This window comes from Bacillus rossius (assembly GCF_032445375.1).
Source record: "Bacillus rossius redtenbacheri isolate Brsri chromosome 9 unlocalized genomic scaffold, Brsri_v3 Brsri_v3_scf9_2, whole genome shotgun sequence".
NCBI lineage: Eukaryota > Metazoa > Arthropoda > Insecta > Phasmatodea > Bacillidae > Bacillus > Bacillus rossius.
Genome location: NW_026962013.1, coordinates 1,550,633 through 1,577,904, shown reverse-complemented (window position 1 = coordinate 1,577,904; position 27,272 = coordinate 1,550,633). Strand labels below are relative to the sequence as shown.

The 27,272-nt window shown below is 38.6% G+C and overlaps 1 protein-coding gene across 8 annotated transcripts in view; it reads right to left on the bottom strand.

Moving 5' to 3' along the window:
• LOC134543040 (peripheral plasma membrane protein CASK) overlaps positions 1-27,272 on the bottom strand; it is a 290,715-nt gene that overhangs the window by 232,225 nt on the left and 31,218 nt on the right. For 2 of the 8 annotated variants that reach the window (XM_063387740.1, XM_063387742.1), the window contains exons 3-10: positions 24,837-24,942; positions 19,013-19,090; positions 14,016-14,188; positions 12,225-12,314; positions 9,511-9,686; positions 6,152-6,274; positions 2,737-2,926; positions 1,062-1,183 (exon numbers count right to left, since the gene is read on the bottom strand). In XM_063387740.1, the coding sequence (XP_063243810.1) occupies positions 1,062-1,183; positions 2,737-2,926; positions 6,152-6,274; positions 9,511-9,686; positions 12,225-12,314; positions 14,016-14,188; positions 19,013-19,090; positions 24,837-24,942 (1,058 nt within the window). The remainder of the gene's footprint in view (positions 1-1,061; positions 1,184-2,736; positions 2,927-6,151; positions 6,275-9,510; positions 9,687-12,224; positions 12,315-14,015; positions 14,189-19,012; positions 19,091-24,836; positions 24,943-27,272) is intronic. The other 6 variants (XM_063387741.1, XM_063387743.1, XM_063387744.1 and 3 more) reach the window with 3 other exon arrangements.

Here is a 27,272-nt window from a genome sequence, read left to right as displayed (position 1 = left end):
TCAAACTATGCCTCTTCTCAGGCCAAACCAGTTCATCTCATAGTATAAACCACTCGAATTCTCAGCTTGCACCACTCTTTCATGAAGTCCTGCCACGTCTCCTAAAAGGTCAGCAAATGTCTGTGAACAATGCAAGTCATTTACGTAGCCTGTATTATCTCATCTATTAATTTCCTCGATTCACCTAAACTATGAATCTGAACTTTAGGGCCCACAGTATCATTAGAGATCATTGTGGTGAGCCCGCTCCATCCGCGAGTGAAGTGCACCAAACGTGCGACGTGCAGCGGCGATGTGTGACGGCGGAAACGTCCCGCGCGGGGTTTACCCAGCATATGTGCTCCTGCAAATATTTTATTGTTCACGTTATTGCCTTTCACTGCTTCGTAAACACTGTACAGTATAATTCATGTTTTATTTGTAAAATCAAAACAATAAAGCATTTGGCATGTGGTATTGTCACTGCGTGTTTTACCACATTTTAGGTTTAGTTGGTGTTTTGGTTTTTTCTTAAGATTGGTACGTTTTGGAAGTTACTTGGATTTTTGGTAAAATTTTATGCTAGGGCACAAACACCCTGTGCTCATTTGTATTATGTCAACCAGTAAAACACGCTTAAAGTACGCACACTGATTCGGGTTTTGTGGACTGCCCTCCGCTGAACATTCTGTTTGTTCGTTCATAAACACGTCTTACCAGAATAACCTATCTAGTTTATCAAGGTCAGCCAAGCGGGCCAACAACCAGGTGAATCGATGGTCCGTGATGGCTTCCCAAGTCTACGTTCAAGATTTCCTTCTTTTGTGTCAATGCCCAGGCCTAAGGTCTTTGATACCACGTGGCGACGTCATGACTTCTACTGCGACTTTCCTTGCTCCATATTGTGAGTCGGTGAACGGGCAGTTTAAAACAAGATGCTGTTGTTCAAATATCGACCAGTGACCTTCTTCTGCGGCGATCATGACCCTTCAGGGACCTCTGGAACCTTTCCCCCAAATCTCATGACTTTTAAAACCTTGAGTGGCCTTGGCAGACCCAGTAGCCGCCGGGCACTCACTCACCTCCAGCAGGGCGTGAAGCTGGCGATCCTCCAGCACCGAGTGGAGGAAGTCGCGGTCCGTGAGCGGTGCCTCCTGGAGACAGTGGATGTCGTCCAGCGAGTCCAGCACCAGGCTCACGGCTCCTTGGGCAACACAACCTCCTTCCCTTACAACGCTGCACCACGCCGTTCCAGCGCACTGCCACACACACCTCACACATACAACACAAACCTCATACATTCAGACCTCACATAAACCAACCTCACACACACAAACTTCACAGACACTAAACCTCTTTTACACGAACCTCACACACAAGACTCATCGAAATCCAACGCAACCGATAAAAACTTCATAAATACAATCCTCACCAAGTTAAAACCTAGCCAACCAATACCACACTGACCCGATGTGCCTTCTTCACCCCATACCACCCACTAGTTCAAACCACTAGCAAGGGATCTGCAGGTACTTAACAAATCATTTGTTACCAATACATATCCTCGCACCATGTGGGGCTCATTCAAAAAAAAAAAAAAAAATAACTGAAAAAAATATAACATGTATGAAACTAGGATAATTTTTTGCCACATGATGGCACCCAAGTACTTACTCAATCACTGAGCAGCCTCAGTCATCATGTAAATTCCCCGCGAGAACAACATCAACATAAAACTATTTTATTAGGTACCTCTAAAACAAATATCCATAATTGGGCAACACACTCCATTAAGCACAAGACTAATATTATCTCACACAAGGTTTAATCTAGGAACTGAGACATCCTATCCAAGACGCAAGATCCTCACTTTTTCCTATGTGTACTACGTTTTACTTGTTACAGTATTGACAGTAATGTTTGTGTTGAAAAAATAATTCTTCATGTTTCCATAGCTCATGTAATATTTTTAAGTAAATTAAATAGATACATACCTATGCATGTTACATCTATTTGCCTGTTGACCAAACGGATTATCCTTATGTTTTGCCTGACGAATAAATAAAAGAAATATACTGTAAATGATCAAATTCACTCAAGTGTATTTCAAGGATATTTATTAATGTGTTTATTTGAATGAAATTTTATGCTGTTGATAATACTTTCATTTAGAGACATTATACATTTTATTTTTGATTAAATGATTTAAATCATTCACTGTATGATTCTGACTTCTCATTTATTTCATTGCTAGTAAAGAAAAATACTAAAAGAAAGTTTCAAAGCAGTCATGAGGACTGCCGACAGAAGTGAAAACTTTATCGCAATTTTTACGAAAAAAATAATCACACAACAAATTTGTTTCATCACGTTAGTAAAATAACTTTTAAATTACTATAAAATACGCATTGCATAGTAATTGTAGGTGTCAAAAAAATAAATAATGATGTTCTTCATTTTTAGGTTATATTGCCGCAAAGACTCCGTTTTCTTCGTTATTCAAACTATATATGTATCTATATGAGAATATTAATATATTATATACTCACTTTTTACTGCACAGTAATCGTATACTTAATATTTAAAAGCGCAATAAGTTATACTAATACATCACGTGACCATGTCGATGACGACTTACATGAATTTACTCCCGATCCAAACCTTCCCATGGAAGATTTCACTTAAGAAATCTCGCAAGCTGTCCTACTAACTGTCCACAAAGAAGGAATCCGCGTGCTAGTGCACCGGTCTGCTCACCCAAGGAGGTGACATCGTCGTCCCGGAAGTCGGAGAAGCCGTCGCTGCCCGGGTCGGAGAAGCAGGACGACCACTTGGGCGACGACACGGCGGCCATGACGGCCCCCTTCAGCCTGCGGCGCGCGTTGAACTTCTTCAGCTCCTCCACCGTGTCCGCCAGGTGCATCTTGGCCGAGTTTTTGTCTCGATCCTGCACCAGGATCGCACCGGCTCTTACAAAGTAACAACGTTACGTAACTCACCCATCAACCATGTCTTTCCCCCAGAACCAGCTGCTATACATATAGAGCCAGTAAATTATCATGAACCCCAAAATATCGCAAATTTCAATCTATTTAACAATTATTTTTCTCTAATACTGTATTTTCGAAATTGCAATTAAATGGGCTCATACTCAACATATTTAAATCCTAATTATGTATGTGTATTCGTTGTTAACGACAGCCAGGTAAACTGCAACATTTCTGCTAATTTCCTCTGGAATACGGAGCCATCATTTACGTTTGTTTTATTTTTTTTTCAGGCACGTATGTTTCTTCGTAAATGTATATAGCTAGTAGCTGCTACTGTATGGCATGGTGGTCTCGATCGATTGTGACTCGATTTGCATTACGGTGAAACAATTGCATCATTCAGTCTTTCAATGGCCATCGCAACGGAGTGTCCATGTTTTGTGTTGTAGTCCATGGTAGTTGATATTTAATTTTTTACCATTAATGGTATGCATGAAGAAACAAATACAAATAATAGTAGTTTGTTTTCAGTTTTTTCAAGTTTATAAAATGTCACACATAGTCCATGTTTTGAATTGTCCATACAAATTTTTCCACTACTATTGCATGTTTAAAATGCTGAAATTTTTCATGTTTATGATTATATTGTCCAATAAAACATTTCAAATGGGTATTTATATCACACAAATGACTTAAACTCAACAGTAAATGTTGAAACATGACAAACTCAATTGGTATGGCCAACTGAGCACTCATTATTTAGAACCAGTTGAAAATTTTTATTTTTAAAAATTAGTTGTTAAAGTCAAATCAACTATGAATAGTAGGGTTCTGCGAATATTCGAAATTACCGAATTCGAGTTCGAATTTTTTGATATTCGATTCGTCAATTCGAATCGAATTCATTTTACAATAATTCGACTTGCAAAATCTGGCCCGGATACACTAATATAAACATACCCCCCACCCTCAATGTTTTAAAGTAATGTAAAAAGACGATTACATCTTTCACTTACAAAGATTATACAGCGAAACCCCTTATTTACGTTACCGTTATTTACGTTACCGTTATTTACGTTTTCCCGTTATTTGAACCATTTTATTTCTGTCCCGTTTTAACCTCATTTGATGTAATGCAATAAATTCCCGTTGTTTACAACGCGCCTATTGCTTTACGCAGTTTACGCCGTTCGTTCTGATAAAACTGCATACTAACTTAATTAATCATATTACAAAGTAAATCGTGTTTTAAAAACGTTTTTAAAAGTTATAAACTTCATCTTTAACGTCTTGGGAGTCGCTTTAGGCCGGGTTTATAGAAAACGCAAGAACGCAGAAACGCAAGAACGCAGGACGCGACAACCGCAAGAAATTCACAGTCGTTTATAAAAAACGCAAGGACGCCGGCCATCGCCAACGTCAAAAAATAAAATTTCATGAATAAGTCATGATTATTTTTAAAATCTTTGTTGTACTTATTGTACAGGCAGGGAAAATTTTGGATAAGCTGAATAAGAAATTAATCAGCTTCCTCCATTGCGCTGTATTCACTAGAAGAATGCCAGACCAAAACATAAATAAAGAAACACAAGCGTAACGATTACAATCGCAGAGCCTTCTATATGCATTACATGACAGTTTCAGTTTCCACATACTAAAGCAACCAGTATAGAAGGCCGAAACGCAAGGAGAAAACGCAAGAAGTAGAAAGTTCAACAACTTCTGCGTTGCGTTCTTGCGTTTCTTGCGTTTTTTATAAACGTGCTGGTAGAAGAGTTAAGGTTGGACTTTTACTGTAGTTGCGTTTCTTGCGTTTCTGCGTTCTTGCGTTTTCTATAAACCCGGCCTTATACCGCTTATAAAACGTAAGCAGCGCCAGTTTGGTTGTGTTGATTCTTATATTGCCGTATAGAGTGCGCGCACGTAGTCAAAGATCGATATCGATAGCTCGCAGACTGCATGCACGCGCGCGCTCTGTCAGGAACGATCGTTATGCGTATTGTTACAAATCACGTTCTTGTTACGGGTTAATTTTTTTTTTACGTTGAATAAAATAGTTTTATTGCATCACTCATTAATTTAAATTATTTGGCGTGCTCTCGCAAAGTCTACTTTTTACTTTTTAAATAAACGTACTTTCCATGAATAGGTTTTGTTTTTATGGATTACTTTACATGTTTTTTTTTTTTGCATAATAGTAGCATCCACAGTCTCACCCCTAATTTTCAAACTTGATTTTAGAATAAAATGTTTGATGCTTAAGTGATAAAAACGGTAAATTTGTTATTGTTTTTTGTACAACTTCCTTATGCTGTGATATTTTTATTAATATTTTTATCCTTGAAAGTCAAACATGCTAAATAAGGTAAACTGTGATACTTTTTATGGTCTTCCCTTTATTTTTACTTTCCCACTTTTTTTTTTTTCAATTTTCTTTTTATATTCTCAAATTTGATTAAAAAAAAATTCGAAACTCGTGAATTTTTTTGAAATTCGATTCGAATTTGATTTGAAAGGAAAAATCACAATTCGCAGATGTCTAATGAATAGAAAACTATTCATCTTTGAAAAATCAAATAATATCACATGGATGAATTTCAGTCAATTGTTAAACACTGATAGAACTTTAGGCACTGCACCTAAAAGATTTCCAAAATATCCATTTACAAGAGAACTTATGCACTGAAACTGATTAAGAGTAGGTCACGGCAACAGGGCCGGCGCGTCCATATAGGCGAACTAGGCAACCGCCCAGTACACCAAGTAGCTGGGGGCGGCGCAGCACGACACATAACAGCTGATACAATATGTTTAACGATTATTGAAACTAGATGAAAATGGATTTTTGTAACAGTTTGGAATGTTTATATTGATATAATTAATTATTTAAAGTCCACGGTGGCCTGTTTATGATTAGTAATAAGTAAAAAAGTAAAAAAAAAAAAAAAAACACAAGCCTGCTTACATTTGATTGTTGACAAAATCTTAGGCTTACGTGATGTATTTTGAGGCAAGGAAAAATTTTTTCGGGTGTTGCCCCCACCGGGGGGGGCAGTTAAAGTTTTTCGCCTAGGGCGCCAATTAACCTTGCACCGGCCCTGCACGGCAAGTAACATGATTAGGAAGCAGCAAGTGACTTGCGGGAAACTGCTCCTAGCATGAGCGCCTGAGTGAGTCCTCACCCTAAGCCACTTGTGGTTCAGTATCTCCTGGATGGTGATCCTCTCTTTGGGGTCCACCGCCAGCATCCTCCGCACCAGGTCCTTGGCAGTGTCGCTCACGGACTCCCACATTGACGTGTCCAGCTGCCAACAACAACAACAACAACCCTGCTGCTACTAACTCCTCCACTTCTCAATCGACACTCAACAACAACAACTACCCTGCTGCTACTAACTCCTCCACTTCTCAGTCAACACTCAACAACAACAACTACCCTGCTGCTACTAACTCCTCCACCTCTCAGTCAACACTCAAAAACAACAACCCTGCTGCTACTAACTCCTCCACTTCTCAGTCGACACTCAACAACAACATACCCTGCTGCTACTAACTCCTCCACTTCTCAGTCGACACTCAACAACAACATACCCTGCTGCTACTAACTCCTCCACTTCTCAGTCGACACTCAACAACAACAACAACCCTGCTGCTACTAACTCCTCCACCTCTCAGTCAACACTCAACAACAACAACAACCCTGCTGCTACTAACTCCTCCACCTCTCAGTCAACACTCAACAACAACAACAACAACAACCCTGCTGCTACTAACTCCTCCACTTCTCAGTCAACACTCAACAACAACAACCCTGCTGCTACTAACTCCTCCACTTCTCAGTCAACACTCAAAAACAACAACCCTGCTGCTACTAACTCCTCCACTTCTCAGTCAGCACTCAACACCAACAAAAACCCTGCTGCTACTAACTCCTCCACTTCTCAGTCAACACTCAACAACAACCCTGCTGCTTCTAACTCCTCCACTTCTCAGTCGACACTCAACAACAACAACAACCCTGCTGCTACTAACTCCTCCACCTCTCAGTCAACACTCAACAACAACAACAACCCTGCTGCTACTAACTCCTCCACCTCTCAGTCAACACTCAACAACAACAACAACAACAACCCTGCTGCTACTAACTCCTCCACTTCTCAGTCAACACTCAACAACAACAACCCTGCTGCTACTAACTCCTCCACTTCTCAGTCAACACTCAACACCAACAACAACCCTGCTGCTACTAACTCCTCCACTTCTTAGTCAACACTCAACAACAACAACCCTGCTGCTACTAACTCCTCCACCTCTCAGTCAACACTCAACAACAACAACCCTGCTGCTACTAACTCCTCCACTTCTCAGTCGACACTCAACAACAACAACAACAACCCTGCTGCTACTAACTCCTCCACTTCTCAGTCAACACTCAACAACAACAACAACCCTGCTGCTACTAACTCCTCACTTCTCAGTCAACACTCAACAACAACAAACAAACAACCAGCTTACAGTAATAACGTTACAGATACGTATTAGAAGATACAGGATTATAGGGTTGGGAAAGTAACATCCTTGACCCTCGAATATCAGTGAATATCTCGTATTTATAAAAAAAAATTCAAAGATATTTTGGTGGAAATGTAGTACAAACAAAAATTCAACACTGACCACTCTGAAGTTTATTTGTCTGTTTGTAGGTTTTCATCTTACCTATCCTATTAATGTATTGCTCGCTAGCTCAGATGAACTTCAATCTTCGCGAGGGAGTGGGTAGGGGTGGGACCGCATAGCAGAACAGAGAGGGCAGAGGTTTGTTCAACTCTATACTGACACCGTTTCTTATACAGGCTGGTTTAAACGCCCCATTGTCACAGACACTGCTAACATAGACTACACACTCTGGTAGCCGAGGTGTAGATTTCAAGTACGTACTTCATAAAACTATCATAAGAATCAAATACAAAACTGATCACTGCACGAGTGAGTGGTTTCGAGGAGCGAGGAACCACGCAACTGGCCTGGACAGTCGGACTGCTCCTTTCACCAGAGAATGAACCAACCGAAGGTCCCGTGCAGGGAACGGCGAAGCCGCCCTTGCCTCCAAAACACACGACACTTCAAACCATTACAAGTTTATGTATTTAAAAGAGAAAACATGAACACTTGATGCACTTGGAGTTACACTTGATTCACGTGCTGGATTGGCTCATATATGCTTTAGGGCATAAAGATTGGTGACACATGTTTTTTTAATTCTGAATTTACCATTCAAGAATCCATTTCCTTCTTACGAGTTTGTGTCACCAACATGGAAATGATATGATGCATTAAGCAAAAATGGGGGAGAAGGAGAGGCTAAAAAATATTGAAAATGAAAATTTATAAAGATGTGTGGTGGCACCTTTGTGTCATCTGTAAGAAACACTATGCCTTTAAACTACGTACCTGGAAGTGATTCTAGCTTTCAGTGATTAAACATTTTGCTTATAACAAATATTTATCATGAGAAATATTGAAAATAATAACTTTTAATTGCTTTGGAAAAAGATGGGAAAGGAAAAAAAATTCAAACTTAAAATATCTATGTATAAATAATTAATAATTTAAAAAATCATGCAATAAACAACCCTAAAATTTCTAACATTCAAAGGCAAAATTTAAAATTTTTAACTAGTGACAGATTGAATCAACTGTTTCTTAAATTGCAAATCTGGAATTGGATTTTTAATTGAGTTCTCATAAATCCCCATCTAGCTAGATCTTAAGAGTCGGGCATAAAATAATACATGGGCATAAAATAATATATGAGCATAAACAAAGAAATGTAACTTCTGGTGAAACAATTAATCCATTAAATTATTATTTTTTTAAATATATATAAAATACATATGTATTTACAAGTTTAGGATATAAAAAATTAAATTTTCAAAAACATTTTCTAAATGCTAAACAAATATTCCCTGAGTATTGTAGCTGATGGCAGGTAATAAAATTTCTTTGATAATAATTTCTGTAGAGCTAAATAAATAAAATCTTGTCAACCACACAGGTGTTAAGGGGGTGCGTGCCTCCCATTTCAGGTCAGGATTTTAAATTTACAGTAATTACAGATAAACTTGTAGACTTTTTCAATTTGTTTAACTTTCACGAAAATGAAAAAAATATATACAGCGCATACTTTTTTGCATGATTAGCCGCCAAAGTTACATTTCTTAACTTTTTTTGGGTTGTACAAATGAGGAGAATTTAATTTATTGCAGAAGTGAAACATTTTCAGGTGTAACTGTAAAGCCACTGGCAATCATCAGGAAATGGTTTGCATTTCTTATCACGAAAGGGTTCTAATTTCTGAATTTCCCTAACTTGACAACAGGGCTGCCCCTAATAATTACTTTACATTTGCATTCATTCGTTGCTACTCGCTGGTAAGACGACAGTTTTACCACGAGCAGGGAAATTCAGAAATTAGAACTCTTTTGTGATGAGAAATGCAAACCATTTCTTGAAGCAGGCCCGGTGGGGGGAGCGGACTCACGTGCAGCTTGCCGCGGCAGATGCACTCGTACAGCCGCTCCCGCGCGCCCAGGAACGGCAGAGCGCCCGACAGCAGGATGTGCAGCAGGACCCCCGTGGACCAGATGTCCGCGGGCTTGCCGTACTGCTGCCGCCTCACCACCTCCGGGGCCATGAAGTGGGGCGTGCCGACCCGACCTGCCGGCAACAAGGACGTGTCGGGCGTCTACTAGGTCTGTGCACGCAGGGGCGTGGCCAGGGAGGGCCTTAGCACCAAATCTTTAATTAATTTCTTATTCATCACTCAAACAAATTTCATATTAAAATTAATAAAAATTTGACCATTACAATATTTAAATTTAAGAACCGAAAACTGCTAAAATAGCACTATTGTACACCTTAAAATACAAATTTTTCCCGGGGGAAGAACCCGTGGACCCCCCACTTTAATTCGGGGGGGAAGGGGGGGGTATGCTTCTTAACACCCCCCATACACAAATCCTGGCTATGCCACTGTGTGCACACATTTCAAACTTGGAATACCAACACGTTATATTCTGTTACATTTCAAATACTCATGCTTCAAAACAGAAATATGCAAAATTTAAATTTTTCTCATTTATTACCGCTTTTATTCAGAGAGTTCTGATATCTGTACACTTATATAACTAACATTTCGTAAATGTTCGACGACCACTCCCCCATCCCCCAATTCGACGCATGGCATACGTCAGATGGTGGTCGAAACCGTCCCGCAAACTTTTGAACATTTCCGGCGTCGATGCAGCTGCTGCCGTTCGAACGCTGCTTAGCAATTCACCCCGCCGTTGTTGGAAGGGGAGGCCCGTCCACAGAGTCTTTGAAAAAACTGCTACTCGCACAAGTCTATTTCTTACAGTATTAAACAGTGCTCATGGGGTTGCGGTCCTAGATGCTGGCACCGCTGTAGGGGCACAAGTCACCAAGTCACCGAGTCAGACTCAGGCAAACGTCACCCAGACTCTGAACGAAGACCGCTGCAGCAAAGCAGAGAAGTCGCGTTGCCACGCCGGGCCCACCAGACGATGTTGCCACGCACAGAGGTGAGGAGCCAGGTTAACTGCCTGCCGTTACTTCCAACAATTATCGCGAGATGCCAGAGAGCAACAAGAAAATGCTTTGTCACTGTATCCATTGTTTCATGTTATTCCTTAATGGAGTGGCAATACTTCATCGTTTTGGCTACACCCTCTGTCTACCGTCTTAACTACATCACGCCACTTCTTGCAACACCAAGGTTTTCAAGGATGAATAACAAGTTCAAAAATAAATAATACATAAATGCACTCACGTGCACCTTTTTTTTTTTTGTTCATCTATAACCTAATGTTCACAATAATACTCTGTGGACACCACACCCAATTCCAAAAAAAAAAAAAAATATCCACTTTCATTTCCTGGACGTTCAACAGTGCATTTTTGATTGCTTGAACCCCGGAAAGGAAATAAATGCCTGCATTTGCAGAGGAAGATGGAAATGTGTAACACGAAGGAGACAAGTTGCGACACTTATAAAACCAACACATGGTGAAAGGTAGAATCTTTGCCAAAATCTTCCCTTCAGCCCAACCTGCACACTTATGTAGTAATGCTACATTCAGCATATTCACTACAGAAAAGTGGGGGTGAAGAAATTTCACCACTTCATTATGTTCTACCTGATGAAAAGCTTAATACTTCGAAGTGTATGGACGAGCACAAAGATATTCGTGATTCACTTGAAACTCTGAACAAAATTGTGAAAAATCGGTTAATCATTTAAGGAAATGCAGTTCAGTGAGGTGGTTTTTCAAAGAAAAGAAAATACAATTGTGCCAAAGTCTTATGTAACTATGAATTGATATTTAAAGTATGAAATTATGTACATATACTATATGTCTGCTTACCTATACTCTATACAGAATGTAAATATGGGACTTTAAAGTTAATTATTCTATTTAGATAAGCTTAAGAAACTCTTAATGAATAATTATGTGTATATCAGAGAATGGTATGTTCAGATATAACAATATCACAGTTCTCTGAGCAAAAAATATCTTTTCACTTTATTTCCCACATTTCAAACATACCCTTGAATAGTGTATAAAAAAGTTCTACTGTATGTAGTATCATGTGAAGTCAAAAAGCCCTCTTGTTCACTTTAAGGAAAAGTCTGGTTTAAAATGGGAAGATGGAACTAAGTTAATTGTAAAACTGTGCAAATTAATTAAATCTCCTGAAACAGACAAGTGAAATTTTCTGAAAAAAATTAATTTTTAAAATACAAAAAAAAAAAATTTTAAATTATTACACAAAATAATTCATCTGAAAAGGCTTTTTTGCATGTAGCTTTACATATCATGGTTTTTGATTACTTACAACCTCAAGAATATTTTATGAACATCCATATTGTCTGTTGGAAAATTATTAATCAAACCATTTTTAAAAAGTGTGTTTGTATAACACAGATATTGACAACCACGTTGAATTTTTTTTGACCACTATGAATGGCGAAGCCACATACTGCGAAAAATAATTTTAACTATTAAATTTATAAAAAAAAAAAAAACATTAAAATAAACCAAAATATTTTTTCATACTTCCTTGATTCCTTTTTCACATTTATTCCACGAATGCAAAATCCCCAGGGAATGAGTGGATTGTGCCCCCTAGTACAGAAGTGACGGGCAAAACTGCGCGGCGAGGAGCTAGACTTACAGCAGGCGGGACGCAACGCACCTTCTCTGTCGGCCTTGAGGTAGAGCTGACCCTGGGGACTGAGCATCGGTCTGGACTCCAGGGCCGTTCCTGCGCAGACAAACACGCCGTGCCACACCGCTGATGTCGCAAGCCGCCCGCTCTGTGCCTACGCAGTAGCGGTCTTGGCTTTCCACGCGACGCTGGCTGCCAGGTGCCCCATTAGCCTGATAATGCTTTGGACCTGATTCACGGCAAGGAATTTACTAAAATACTCCCCATCTTGTTCAAATTCTCTAAAAAGTTAACACTATAGTGTTTCCGGACACGTTAGAAGTTATACTTAAGAGACCGGAAAAATTCGCGAATTCATTTCGCGATAGGCTAAAATACAAATAGTTATACCTCAGTGCTGCCTCTGCTATTGACTCACAACTCACCTGGATGACTCTGGTCCAATGAGAAACACCCAACCAACGCTTTATCGAATCACGGGCTGCTACGTTGGGGCGTCTCACAAGACAGCAGCCAATGGGTGGGTGACATTTGATCGAGAGTACGTATAACTATGGAGTTCATCCTACAGGTCACTGAACCCGCGAATGTTACCGGTCCCTAGTTATACTTCTGCAGCATTGCTGAACTATAGACCCGAAACGGTTTAAAACACATATTATAACACTAAGCATATTTTTGTATACTGGGTTTTGCTACGGTTGAAATCAGTCTGTAAATAATAATGTAATAATGTTCGCAGGCTTTCACGGCCATTGTCTGAAGCAGCTTGGCTTCTGGGTTGAAGCCGTGTCCTTGGCGAATAATTCACCGACGTTTCGGTCGACATTGCAGTCGCCATCATCAGGGAGAAGTTACCTACTGAGCATGTGAATTATTCGCCAAGGACACGGCTACAACCCAGAAGTCAAGCTACTTCATTCTGTAAATACTTCCTACAAACAAACCTTAACCTTACTGAGCTGATTCAAAACTATTATATTTTATGTTATTAAAAAAGTAAAAAAAAAAGTTTTACCAGTGATGAGGTTTGAACCACGTCAAGAATGACTTCATGCATTTTCAACCGCGCACTCTGCCACTGCACTACTGACACAATTATAACTCTGGAAGAAGACGACGCATCATCAACAGTGTAATGCAAGCTTTCTTACGTATTTTAAAACATGGAATTACTTTTAACTATGATTATTTTAGTTTACCAAATATTTAGCTTACCGCGGCAGTTTCACGAAGTTTCATTTGGCACACCAATGTGTTTTGTATGTCCCCTATTGTTTAAGAAAGTGACTATATGCAGGTTTACGTTGCTGCACGTGGGTTCACCATCTTGACTTCGGCACCGTGGCTACACATTTCCGTCCATTCGACTTTCCTTCCATTCACGAAACTACTCGTTCTAAATTCTGAATACTGAGAACTAAAATGTTTACACATAAAAAAACTTGAATTCTTTTGTATTTTAAAAATTATTTTTCATGTCCTGACCCAACTATCAATATTCCTAGTAGTTTTGTGGTTTTATAGGCTGCGTTAAGTCATAACTTGATTCTTATAGATATTTGTTTTACTACATGTGCTAGTATTATGGCATTTACTCAGCTAATCTGAAAATACGCTAATCTGAACACGTCTCGACCCCAATTAGTTCTGATTAGTGGGACCCTACTGAAATTTAGATTTTTTGCTATTGAAAAGCTCAACTTTTATGTTGTTAAAAAATTGTATTATCCAAGCAGTTTTTAAGTTTGTTGCGTTGAGTTGCGAAACGTGTGAGAGGAGAGGTGAACTACCGACCTGCGACTGGCTGGCCTCCCGGCAGCTGAACGGCCACCCCGAAGCCCCCCAGCTTCACCGGGGCAGAGTTCTCCTTGGTCGCCAGCAGGCAGCACTGGGGCTTGATGTCGCGGTGGATGATGTCGTTCTCGTGGCAGTACCGCAGCGCCTCCAGGATCTGGCGCATGTAGTGGCTGCAACACACCACCGGCATGCCTCCCTCTCCCGACCCGTGCGGTGCTGATGGGTGGCCTTGCTACCGCCCGTGGGGACGGTGCAGACTAGACGAGATGATCCCGCCAGGCACACCACACACCAACACCGGTGACAGCTCCGCACTAACAACACAGGCATCGGCGTGAAGAATAGCCCAGGGGCAAGACGTGCGACTACAAAAATGTTGCGCAGAATTTTGAAGGGTACTTGTTGCTGATCAGCAAATAACCTCCAACCCACGCATGGATAAACTATAAAAAAGTACCCTCACAAAATATGTACCTGAAAACAAATGGCAATGTCCTAAGCTGGATTAGGAATGGCTACTAGAGGTGTGTTATTGTAGGTATAAGCAAAGTTAAATTTTATCTTGACGTCATCTTTACTATCCTTTCAACTGCAAAGAGGTACATTATAAACAGGTACAAAATAGTTTCTTTCACAAAATACATAGTTGAATAATTCTGATATAATACTGATAATACTGTATAATACTGCTCTCTGTAACTGTAACAACCATACCTTGCACAAATTTATAAACATAACATTAAACTATTATAGTTTACAGTATAAAGTCCCGCAATCGGACTCTCGCAAACCAAAGCTAGCTAGCAGTGAATGTCAAAAAGAGAAAGAGTCAAATAGATACAACACATTATGCCACAAACGGCCTAACTTGTTAACGTATACCAGACTAATATAGAACTGGCAAAGCATGATACAGTTACTACTACAAAAAAAGAGAAAAGAATTGAAAAAATTATTAACCACAAAACCGTATGTACCCCGAGACTACTCGACATGGTTACCCTACTGCAGAATGCCAAACGTAATTTCCAAGTGGCAAGCCGAAACAAATAATTTAGAAGAAATATAATTAAGCTACATAACGATCACCTGACGTTAAGAACAGGGCCACAACCTGTTGGTGCCCAAGCACACAAACCCAAGTTCCGCGAAGGAGCTTACCATGTCGAGAGCTCGCCAGCACCGTACCCCTAACTGACTTAAAGCGTTACAAAAGGAACTACATGCTGCTCAAATGGAAAGTGACCATACCCTGTCGGTGGCTACAGCTGAAAAGGCGACGAGACCTAGCACCTAAAATCCTCGAAAGCAGCGCCCCAGAAGGGGAAGCGCGCAAGCGCAGTAAACCAGAAGGGTGGGGGATCAATTACCAATTGGCCGGAGAAGGAATCGTGACGTATTTAAAGGGGAAAGGAGGGGGGATGAGTAGGAGGGGTGACAACTACGCCGCGCCGAAGTCGAAGTACATGACGTCATTACAACTTCCCACCCCTTGACTGTCTGTATTCTCTGCAGTGTTGAAATGCCTTCAAAGTCTCCAATCAAGTACAACGCTCCAAATTAGTCAAGGTCGGTTACATTACGTAAATAAGTTTTAGGATTCCCCAGCGCTGGAGAAAAAAGTTGCTAACACACAAAAAATTCTAGTTCAATGTAAACAAACACTGTCTCTTATCAATATGCGCACATATCTCAACATAGATAAGCATTGTCTATCAACAAAATTGAAGTCACAAAAATTTCCATACGTCGACGTATTATAGTGCTTTCCAAACAGCTTCCTCCAAAATAGACTGCCAAAAAAAGTGTAAGTCCCATAGAATTATCACAATAAAGCCTTGTTCTTGCTTCTGCGCCTGAGGTCTCCGCAAACAGCAACACGTCCAAGAAATGAGGAAGCTCCGTCTCAAGGGGCGCAGGGGACGGCAACAGCTGCGCCTGCTACGCCACGCCACGTCGCGCCAGCCACGCCACGCCACGTCGCGCCAGCCACGCCAGCGAGCATCTCACAAGTACTCCGCTCCGCCACGCCCCGCCCGCCGCGGCAGCGAGCAGGAAGTCAGGACACCACGCAGCATCGCGTATCGATCAACAATCATAGATCTTCTCAGTATAATGCGTGTTCTGGTGTTCCCCAGGGAGGTACTCTTTCACCTCTTCTCTTTAATATATTTATTAATGACATTACACAAGTACTTTGCTACTCTACTGGAATTCTTTTTGCTGATGACCTAAAAATTTATAAAATTATTTATTCCTTAGAGGATTGTGAATTATTACAAGAAGATATTATTAAAGTTAATAATTGGTGTCTAAGAAACTTGGTCAAACTCAACAAAGATAAAACCAAGGTTATATCGTTCACTAGGAAATACCATCCGATTAAATATTCATACAAATTAGCGAATTCTATCATCTCTCAAGCCCACTACACAAAGGATCTCGGTATCATTCTTGATTCAAAACTATATTTCCATAAACATGTAGATTACATATATTCCTATGCACGAAGAACTCTAGCGCTTATAAAATTTATTACTTCTTATGCAACCAACTCAGACTCACTTATCTCTCTTTACATGGCACTTATAAGATCAAAATTAGAATATGGTTCTGTTATCTGGAATGGTATCAACTTAACAGATACTGAAAAAATCGAAAGTATTCAAAATAAAGTTATAGATTTAATTATTACAAGGAACCTCCCACGCCCCAATTGGACACCTCTGGTAGACCGTAGGGCCTATCTTGATGCTCTTTTTGTTCATAATTGTTACATTCATAAATTCAGATGCCCTTATCTTCTTGAAAATACTGCCTTAAGAATTCCTCAATTCAATTCCCGTTTACGCTCTACTCTGTGTACTCTTATTACTAATAATAATATTATTTATAGACTTATAACAAATTACAATAATATATATTTGAATTCCAACAGTGTTTAACTATATATATTCTGATTTATGTCTGTCATAGCTATAGTATTTTTCCTTCAATCTCTCTTAACAGTTAATAATATAATTTTACCTATATATTTTATGTGTTATGTGTAATGGTTCTTTAACCTTTGTTATTGTGTTTTGTCTGTTTTGTTATTATCACTGCTAGTGTGTGGTACTCTTGCTCTCGTTTGCTGGCCATCTGTAGATGTTTTCCTCCTATGGTACCGACGGAGGTGGGAGTCCATACACTGGCAGTGATAACTGTGCTCTTGTTATTACATGTAGTGCTCATCACTAAAGTCTACGACTGTTGATGAGCATGTGACAAATTCAAATAAATAAATAAAAATAAAAAATAAAAAAAATAAAAAAAAATAACACCATCTGGTGTCTAAAACGATTAAATTTTCAGTATTTTCGAAGCACTGAAGGTTTACTTCCCCCGTAAAAACATATATATTGATTGAAAAAATGGTTTTTCTAAGAGAAAATAAAGTTGCCATATTGTTGGTAATACGTGTATTAATCAGATACGTTGTTCATGCTGGGCGTACCATATGCCAGGTTTTCACACAAATATCTCGGAGCTGTCAGGTATTGGTCTCCAGTGTGTTTGATATTCAAATACAGTTCCCACAGCCTTCCGCGGTGTGGAGGTGAAAATACAACGCAGCAACTGAGTGATAAATTTCCAAATCAGTTGGGAATCAAACCCCAGTATCTTAAGGCTCACCGGTCAGCTCTAACCTCCGAGAAAACAGCTCGGATCGGACAAAACGGCACAAGGAAGCTTCAGACCACGCTCTGTTCCTCCAGACGTGTGCATTTCACATAAAAGAATGTCTGAGTGACACGTGTTTACAAGCAGCATTTTAATGAACTGGGGATGCCTGAACATTAATATTGTTCTTGAGTTCCTTGAACTTTATTTATTTTTTAATGAAAATAGTTAAACAAACATGTTCACGAAAATTTTCACAACTACAGAATTTTAAAGACAACAAACAAACATGTAAAATGACTTTATTTTGTTTACTATGCTTTAAAATTATAGGGTCAGTGCAAAGGTTATGTTTTATTAAGGTTCTTTTCGGTCTACAATTTAATAACTATCGGTTTGGTTTCTGTTTTACTAGTTTCTTACTAACACGTCTGCACTATTCCTCCATTTAAACAATTATTTATTAACACAACATAGGCAACTGGAGATTTGTTGCCCCAATAATTTATTATTGCACTCATGTGACGAAGATGGGTCAATTATTGAAACCCAAATAACAGTGTGACCGATTTTAATTTAGAATTTAATGTTGGTAATCTTGTGGTTTAAATATTTCATTCTGTAGGTCCCATCTTTTTTCCACTAAACTATGTGACTTATAGCCCTACTTTTACCAAGTTGTTTGTATAATATGTGTGAAAAAATGAATCATTTTGGATACCTGACAATCATTTTTGTTTTTGTGTTGAAGAATATCCAGTTTTTTTAATGTAGTTCTATAAAATCTAGTAAACAAGAAATATATTTTAAACAACAGTTAACCTAGGGACCTTCTACACATATCTAGTCCATTCAATATTGAAATTAACACAATTTACTAATCATCTTTTAGTACTTGACTTAATCATAAGCTCCATTTAATGACATTTTAATTCAATTTCACCACCAAAATGATTATTTACCACCGCATTAACCTCATGCTTAGTAAACAAAGCAATCCTTGTAAGATGTTTATAAAGGAACAAATTATATAAAGCTCATTAAACAATAGAAATTCGTAAAAAGCATGAAATAACAATTTATGGAGTTCGTAGATCAGATCCAGAATAATTTAAGCCTACTATATACAGAAGCGAGTTTTTCTTGCCAATGTTCTGCATGAACTGAACCAGACTGAAGAAGTTGATGTTATTTTCGCTCCCTCCTGACTCAACTGGCTCTGCGAGGGGGGAGGCCAATGTGATTACCCGGCTGCCCGCAACCAACGCGATAACGGGTGAGGAGTGGTAGGGAGGGGGTGGGTGAGAGGAAGGGGTGGACGCACCACTCACCTGGCCACCACCTCGCTGTAGACGAAGCCTGCCGAGGCACGGCGCACCACTTCGAAGCACAGGTCCGAGCCGTCCATGCTGCAACAAGGCAGCAGAACACTGTGTCACTGCTTCACTGCTTCACTGCTTCACTGCTCCGTGGTCTTGCAGGCTCACCACCTTGATACCGCCCCCCGCAAAACAACTCAGCGGGTGAAAATCACAGGCAAAAGGCGTTCATCACTGCATGAAACCTTCCAGTCGGTACTTTCACAACAACCTGTACACAGTCTAGCCATCAAGAACGTTAACTATGACGAACCAAGCGGTGGCAAAGACTAATGAACGGTCAATTAGTGGGGCTAGCCGTCAAGAGGTTTGTTTTTCCTAAAAAAAATAATCACTGCTTCAATTACTAACTGGTAGATGGTTGGGTGTTGCCATACTTCCAACTCCTAACTCAGTTTGCCTCGTCAGCTCTGGTTGCAACTGGATATGTGGCACTGCCGATGCCACGGTGCCGCTAGGGGTCTCATTCCAAGGCAATGAACAGAGTCCAGCTTTCGGGATGAACACCACGCGTACATTCACACACAAAAAAGAACAAAAAAACCCTTGCAAAAAACTCATCATCTCAAAGAATCAGCACTAATATCTATTCACTTTTTTAAAGTATAATTCAAAGAAATACTACCACCATCATCAACTCAAAAGTTTATGAGTGTGTGTGTGTGTGTATATATATATCAATCACAATTTTGTGGACACTATAACTCTTGTAATTTTTCACAAATCACTTCCAAAATGATACAAAAACCTAGTAGTAGAAAATCTTGGTCGAGTTCGTTAATGGGCAATATCCGACCAAATGGGTAGAAATGGGGAAGGTTTTTCGAAAAACTGAAAAATCGCTGTAACTCCCATAATATGAAAAATACAACATCTGTTTGAATGTATTGTAACTCGTAGGAGTAATACCAAAATCTTTTGTCTGAATAAGTTTCTTGATACCAACCATAACAGTAAGGGGTTTGAAAAAACAAGGGTTGGAGGGAAAAAAAACATCATTACTCCCTTCATAAGCATATTATCAAATTGGTGCCAATTTTTTATTAATCTTATATTTTTTATCCATTATTTTTGTCTGAAACTATTTTTTATTAGACTAACCATTGATGCAAAGGGTTGAAAAATGAGAGGTAGAATTTTTTAAAAAAAATCCTCTTCTCCACAGCCTACAGGCGTAGGTAGATTTTGATGTAGGTACCTATTTCTTCTGGAAATATTTTAAAAACTTTTAAAAACTTCTATAAACTCCTGAAAAATTTTAGATAAAAAATATATTATTTACAAACCATTTAAACGGATACGATAATATTCCTACTAAAGGAGTTATAAATTTTTTGTTATTCAGCCCTTGTTTATTCCACCCCTTGCAGTCATGGTAGGTCGAAAAAAATTATTTAAGAGAAATGGTCGGAAAATAAAGTTACTCTTATCACACAATTGGTGCATCCTAAAATGCTCAATCCAGTGCATAATGTACATTATATTTTATAAGTCATATTTTGGAGTTTAATCTGACAATTTATGCTGCCACAGTGGACTTAATATATAATTTACATTACAGAATAATTCCAAATAAACAATGTAAAAAAACAAAACAATATCACCAATGCAGGCTCTAAAATTAAAAGAAATACTTAATTATTTGTTTAGAGAAGAAATTTTTTTTTATGGAAAACCAAAATTAAATATCTTGGATTAAAGTGGAAAACTAGGGCACTAGATGAAAAATTAAAACCAAAATATATATTTTACAAATAAAATATGATAAAATATATAATGGCTAAAAGCATAACAGTAACACCAAGTTGGCCAAAAGTAAAAAATTAAGGCGTTTAGTCTGTATTCATAAATATTAATTTCAACTGTATAACTGTGAAAAACATCAGGATTTGTACAATTGTGTACATAATGAGTGTCAGACAAATATAGCAGAAAATACAATACCTAAAATGTTACCAATTTTGAGTTCAAATTAATTTGAACAAAGTTAAACACCTTTTTTATACTTCTCCAATTACCAGAAGAAAATTGTGGTGCAAAATTGAGGAAAATGTAAGAACTGGTAAATTAGCAGTCGATTAGCAAACATGAATATCAGAGTGATGTAAATTCAAGAAACATTTAAATCTGTAAATGTGAAAAAGGATCTTTTATCTTGAACTCCAGCCTCACCAGATTTGCCTGCACCTGTATAACATGTAACTCTGATCTGGATTGAAATAACGAACATTAAATGATTGTGATTTAGGAAAACATTGACACCTGAACACACAAATATTTTTTAAGGGGCCATACTCTGAGCAGTAATTTTTTTAAATAAAATATTACCAAAACATTATCTTATGCAAAAACCTACAGATTTAACTTATGTTCTCCACATTGTAAACAACGTACAACTTAAAATTAAAAGGTTTCGTTATTGCCATTCATGCATGTACTCATCACAGCACTAAATTATAAAATACAGTATGTCCATAAAAGAATATCCCAGTTATAAATTTGAATAGTATCAACTGTAAGAATGTAGAGTTTTGGTTCAAGATCACAATTAAAGACTAACTCAAACAGTTTTAGATGAGCGCATGCGCGATTACGGTTTTTTTGTTCTCTCCCTTGCAGCGCCACCTACGCAAAATGGCCACTCGTGAGCATAAAGGGTTTTGTTCTCTGCAATTTGCTAGGAGAGTATTTGTAATTTTAGGCCTCCCCATTGGAATCTCTTTGTTTAAATGTCAAAGTCCCTGACCGTTGGATTGGTAGCAGATCTCGAGACGACAGAACTCTTTTTCTATGGCCTCCACGTTCACCTAACATAACTCTATGCAATTTTTTTTTCTTTTGGGGCTTTATAAAAGATTGTGTCTACGTTCCGCCGCTATCCAATTATTTACCAGAGTTAAGACACAGAATTGAAGAAGCTATTGCTTCCATTACTCTGGACGTGTTAACCAAAGTGTGGGAAGAATTTGGTTTTAGGTTGGATGTGTGCTGTATAACGAAAGATGCACATACTGAACATTTGTAAGAAACACTAGGTTAGTTTACCTTTAAACTGATGTATGATTTGTTGTAAACAGTCTAAATTAAACTGTTATAATATAACATCGAAACTGGGGCATTCTTTTATGGACATCCAGTATCAGGAAATAAAATTTAAAATTTTGTTTTAAAATTTTAACATACCAAAAGAAACCTATCAAACAAATACCTGATTTAGATGATTATATGTATTTTATACCTAGGCCATACCTTACTAATATTTAAATGTGCATAAAAAAAAGGAAAATATTTGTGGCATAACAACAAAAAATAAGGTAAGTAAGAACGCATGAAAATTCATTCAACGTGGTGAAAAAATATACTTATTCGAAAATATAACTTTTTTTTGCCTCAGTAAAATGAGTTGGCTACATTTTCAGGGCGAGTGAACGCCTGAACGCTCTGCAGCACGCCACGCGCGGCTGTGGTGCGGGTTGCGGCCCCCACAAGCACAGGCGAAGTCTCTCCAGGCGGGACAGGGGCAGGAGGCTGGCAGAACTGGGGCGGCTCTCAATCACACCGACAACGACGCGGCGCAGGCTCGGGAAGCTTTGACATCCGCGCCGACATCTCACGAATATGCCCGAACTAAGCCTGTCTTCACCCCCCCCCCCCCGACACCAGTCCTTCACAGTTAACTGTGTTGAAGAGAAGTTCGAACGGGAAGCCTTCTTCTTTTCACAGACGAGAGAGCCAAAACCCCAAGTTCCCCGAAGTTCATGCTCGCTTTTTTTTCCGTATCTTTAATGTAGCTACCCTAACCAAATCAACCGTCCACAATGTTTTTAAGTATTTATAATGTAGTTAACCTAACCTAATTGACCATTAGTATCCTTTTATCAACACATTTACAATGAACAAAAAAAATTGGTTGTCTGTAAAGTCGGTTTACGGACGATAGTTTAACGTGACAACGTCCTAACAAAACATTGATGAAATGATTGATCCAGAAGAAAAGGAAATATCATATTCGGCCTGAGACTGAGCCGTAATAGGTTTTTGCAGCCAAACCATTTAGGCATTAAAAATATTATATTCTTTGAGGAAGAATTTTTTTTTAAATTTTTCTATCTTTTGTATGATAAAATCTACCTCTGCATACTTTTATGAATCAAATTGAATCATTTTTATTGAATTATCACTATTTTGTATGGATACAAAGGAGTGAAATTAAATGTACAATTTAATTAATAAATTTACTTTTATTTGCATTCATTATTCAAATATATTTATTACTTTTTAAATGTTACGTGCGTCGTATTTATTTTTACAAGTCCAAAAATTTTCGCACATGCCGGGTTTCGAACCGACTTCTTTACAAATAGAAGATAGCGCCGCTGATCGCTCACCCACGAGGCCATATTAGATAATTAATAGTTTCAGATAGTATATATATATTTATAAAAATTTTGTTCACGGTAGGGGAATAATATTATTTCGTTTTTATAACTCGATTTTATAACAAATACGCATCCCAAATACACCAAACTTATTTATAATGTGTTACAATATTTTTTAATACATTGTGCAAAAGATCCCAGTTGTAATTTGCATTATTATGTGTAACTGTAAAACACCATTGTTGGTTCAAAACGTATTTGAATATTCAACATTACTTTTAAATAACTGTACCGATTGTGCTGAAAATAGGTGGACAATCGTTAAATTACATAATATTAATAATTCAAACGACGAAAATATGATTGCAAAGTCAAATCGATGGTTGTTCCAATCGAGTGGAAGAGAGATGCCACACATGCGTAGGCCCTACAATGAGCATGAAGAGAGATGCCACGCATGCGTACAATGAGCAAATAGGACACATCCGTAGTGGGACATCCGTAGTGGGACACTTTTTCGTGCGTGCAGCCGGCGTTCATCGATTTATTAGACGTTGTCACGTCGAAAAACCGAAGATGCACGATCGGACGTTTGGCTCTCTCGTCTGTGAAAAGAAGGTTTCCCAGTTCGAACAGGCTGGACACACTCACGGCCAGTGTAGTTCCTACAGCGCACACCGTGTCACGTGGTTCTGGTTGCGATCTAGTTAGTGCGCAGCCAGCACGCACCCTCTACCCTCCACCCGCTCCAAGGTCTAGCCACGACAGCCGGGATGATGTAGGCTGATTCTTATGCCCTACGCACGACGCATATCACTGGCTTCCGCGTTGCTAATGTAAGCGGATGTAAACGTGCATTTGGGTACGAATAAGTAATTCAATACACACATACCTTTGACTTAAATAACTGAGATGTTCTTGAGGCAGTATGAAACATGAAAAATAAAACACTCGCTCCCATGAAACTGAGACAAAAAAAACTACACCATGGAAGTATTAGTGTACGGAGTACGTGTGTGTTGTAAAGTTGAAGTAAAAGCAGATGTACACAAGCTAACGCTGTAAGTTCTCAAGCGATAATAATTGTAGGAAGGCCATTGTTTGGACGTGTAAATTGTGTGTGTTGCGTATATACTTAAACACTGTGCCAGATCACCGACAAAATTGCCAAGCAGCTTACCGCAGCGCCATCTTGAAGTCCACTGCTCTACCAACGGACAGTGTTGCCAGAGGACTTCTTGCAGGAGTAGTATCCATCCGCCGAACCCCACGATAAGCACAACACGTGTACTATTTTACCGAACAGTGTTACAGGAAGGGGCAGTGTGGGCAGCCCTGCAGCTCCGGGCGACGGAGCAACAGGCGGGAAGTCGTGCTCCAGATGCAGGGATACTCACAACTCGAACACCATGTAGAGCATGCCCTCCGAGCTGTAGGTCTCGAGCAACTCCACGATGTGCGGGTGCTTCAGCATGTGGCAGATGGTCGCCTCCCTCTTCAGGTCTGCAACACCGCGCGGCCGTCAGCGGCGCCTCGCCCGCTCCACCCCTCCCGACAACCAGCACACACGCACTACTTGTTCTGCCCGCGATATTCATCAATGTCATCACAGTTGCAATCGTAACCAATAATCAACTAATTGTTTAACCCTTAATGATTTCACAGGGCAAAATAATGATTCCACAGGGCAAAATATCCTACGCATACATCAACCACACATTTCAAGCAATCAGCAATTGTATGCAGCGAATTAAAAGTGATCACAAAAAAAATTATTAAAATTAATATGTGTCCTGACCAAGAAATCATTTAATTTAAGATGGATACTATCGTTTGGAGACCATACAAGACTTATTACTTCCATAATTTTGTTACCACACATAAAATAAAAGGGTATTTCATTTACTATGTAACACAATGACTAAAAAAAAAACAAATTAGTAACAAATTAAAACACATAATGAGTGGTATACGATCGTTGGTTTAATAGTTAGAAAACATTACCCTTGAGACCTCGTTTAAAGTTTGTGTCATGGTAATAAAAATCACTGTGTGGTGAAGATCAAAAATACTGGATTTTAAATAAATTGACTTAACCCTTTATTTTTACAAAACTTAATTTCAACATTGTTTCACTAGCAATTATGTATCTTCCTCCGAAAAAATTTATAATTGCTTAATAAACTTAAAAAAATTTGATAACTAATTATAAGATAAAACTAATATTTTTATATTATCATTTTTATTAATTTCATCAAAATTACAACAGACGCTGCCAGTGTGGTCTTTCGGTATTATTTTTAAGGTGGTGGTGAAATATGTATAGATATATGTATTAAATTTGTATACAATATTTTAATTGAAAATATCAATCATTATTGCGAGGGAGAAATGTTAAACAATGAAACGCAAACCTCTCTTTAGTGCGCTAATTGTGAATACAGTTGACATGATTCAAATGAAGTATAAGAACATGCGGAACGCTCAAAGCACTCAGGGCTGGCAACATCTCCGCACATCGCGCATGCGCGGCGCGTGAAGGCTACGTGGCACTTGGTTACCCCCTCCCCTCCCCTCCCCTCCCACTGCTGTACTATGGCGCGGTTTCAGATTCCTCCGCGCGCAGCACGACCTGTGAAGCTGCGAGGGGAAGCCTTCTTTTCACAGACGAGAGAACCAAACGCCCGATCGTGCATCTTCGGAGTTTTTTTTTTGTTCATTGTAAATATTTCTAATGTAGCTATACTTACCTAATATAACCAACCATGCACAATGTTTTAAAGTATTTATAATGTAGCTAACCTATCCTAATCGACCGCAAAATGTAATGCCACACCGGTTAATACAATGAGATAGAACGGAAAAAAAGCGAGCATGAACTTTGGGGAACTTCGGGTGTGGCTCTCTCGTCTGTGAAAAGAAGGTTTCCCCGGGCCCACTGGCGCGAGACGAAGAGAGAAGCGAAGAGACTCGAGGCGGCCAGCGACGCAGCAGGGATCGCTTCTCGCGCTACTGCGCAGGGGAAAGTGAGGGAACAAGGCTCACCTTAAAACAAAAGACTACAATTTGGTTGGATGACATATGGAGCTGTAATTGCAGTTGTGCACACTGCACTTTATTAACATTCTTGTGTGTAAAACTTGTACGGATTTCCCCGTTAGAACCGCAGTGGATGTACCACAGTGCGTCATTTACCGGCAACTTCTGGTAAAATGGCGCATTCTGGACAATACGACATATTACAAATCAAAATGTGAGAAAAGCCTTTAAATTGAATTAAAGAAACATATTTAACATGATTAAATAATATGTAATAAGTTATATAATTTAAATAAAGCAAAAATATATGATATTAAAAATCAAAAAAATTAGTAAAGTTACGAATGTTTATAAATATAAAAAAAAATTACTTCAATAGAGTATGAAAGTTATCAACCCTTTAATTAAATTTAATTTTTGGCATTGTTTTGAAAAAATTATATAACAGGCCTATTGAAAATTAAATATTAAGTGTCATGATTAAATCTTGCTCATACTAAAAAACTATACAGCAAATTTCTACAATTTCTGCTGAAACCAAATTTTATTCAAGAATAAAACTAAATATCAGTACACTCTTGCATCATAAAAGCATAATTTATAGGCAACAGCAAATTATTTGATAGCTATTACTAAAACATATAAACATGAAATTTAAATAGAACCATTCTAGGGCATAATAATTTAAAATGTACTGGAAAATTAAAATACCTGCAGTTTAATAATAGCTCACTAGTAAGAATTTTTCGAAGTTATACTTCTTTAGGACGTTATGAAAAAAAAAAAAAAAAGAT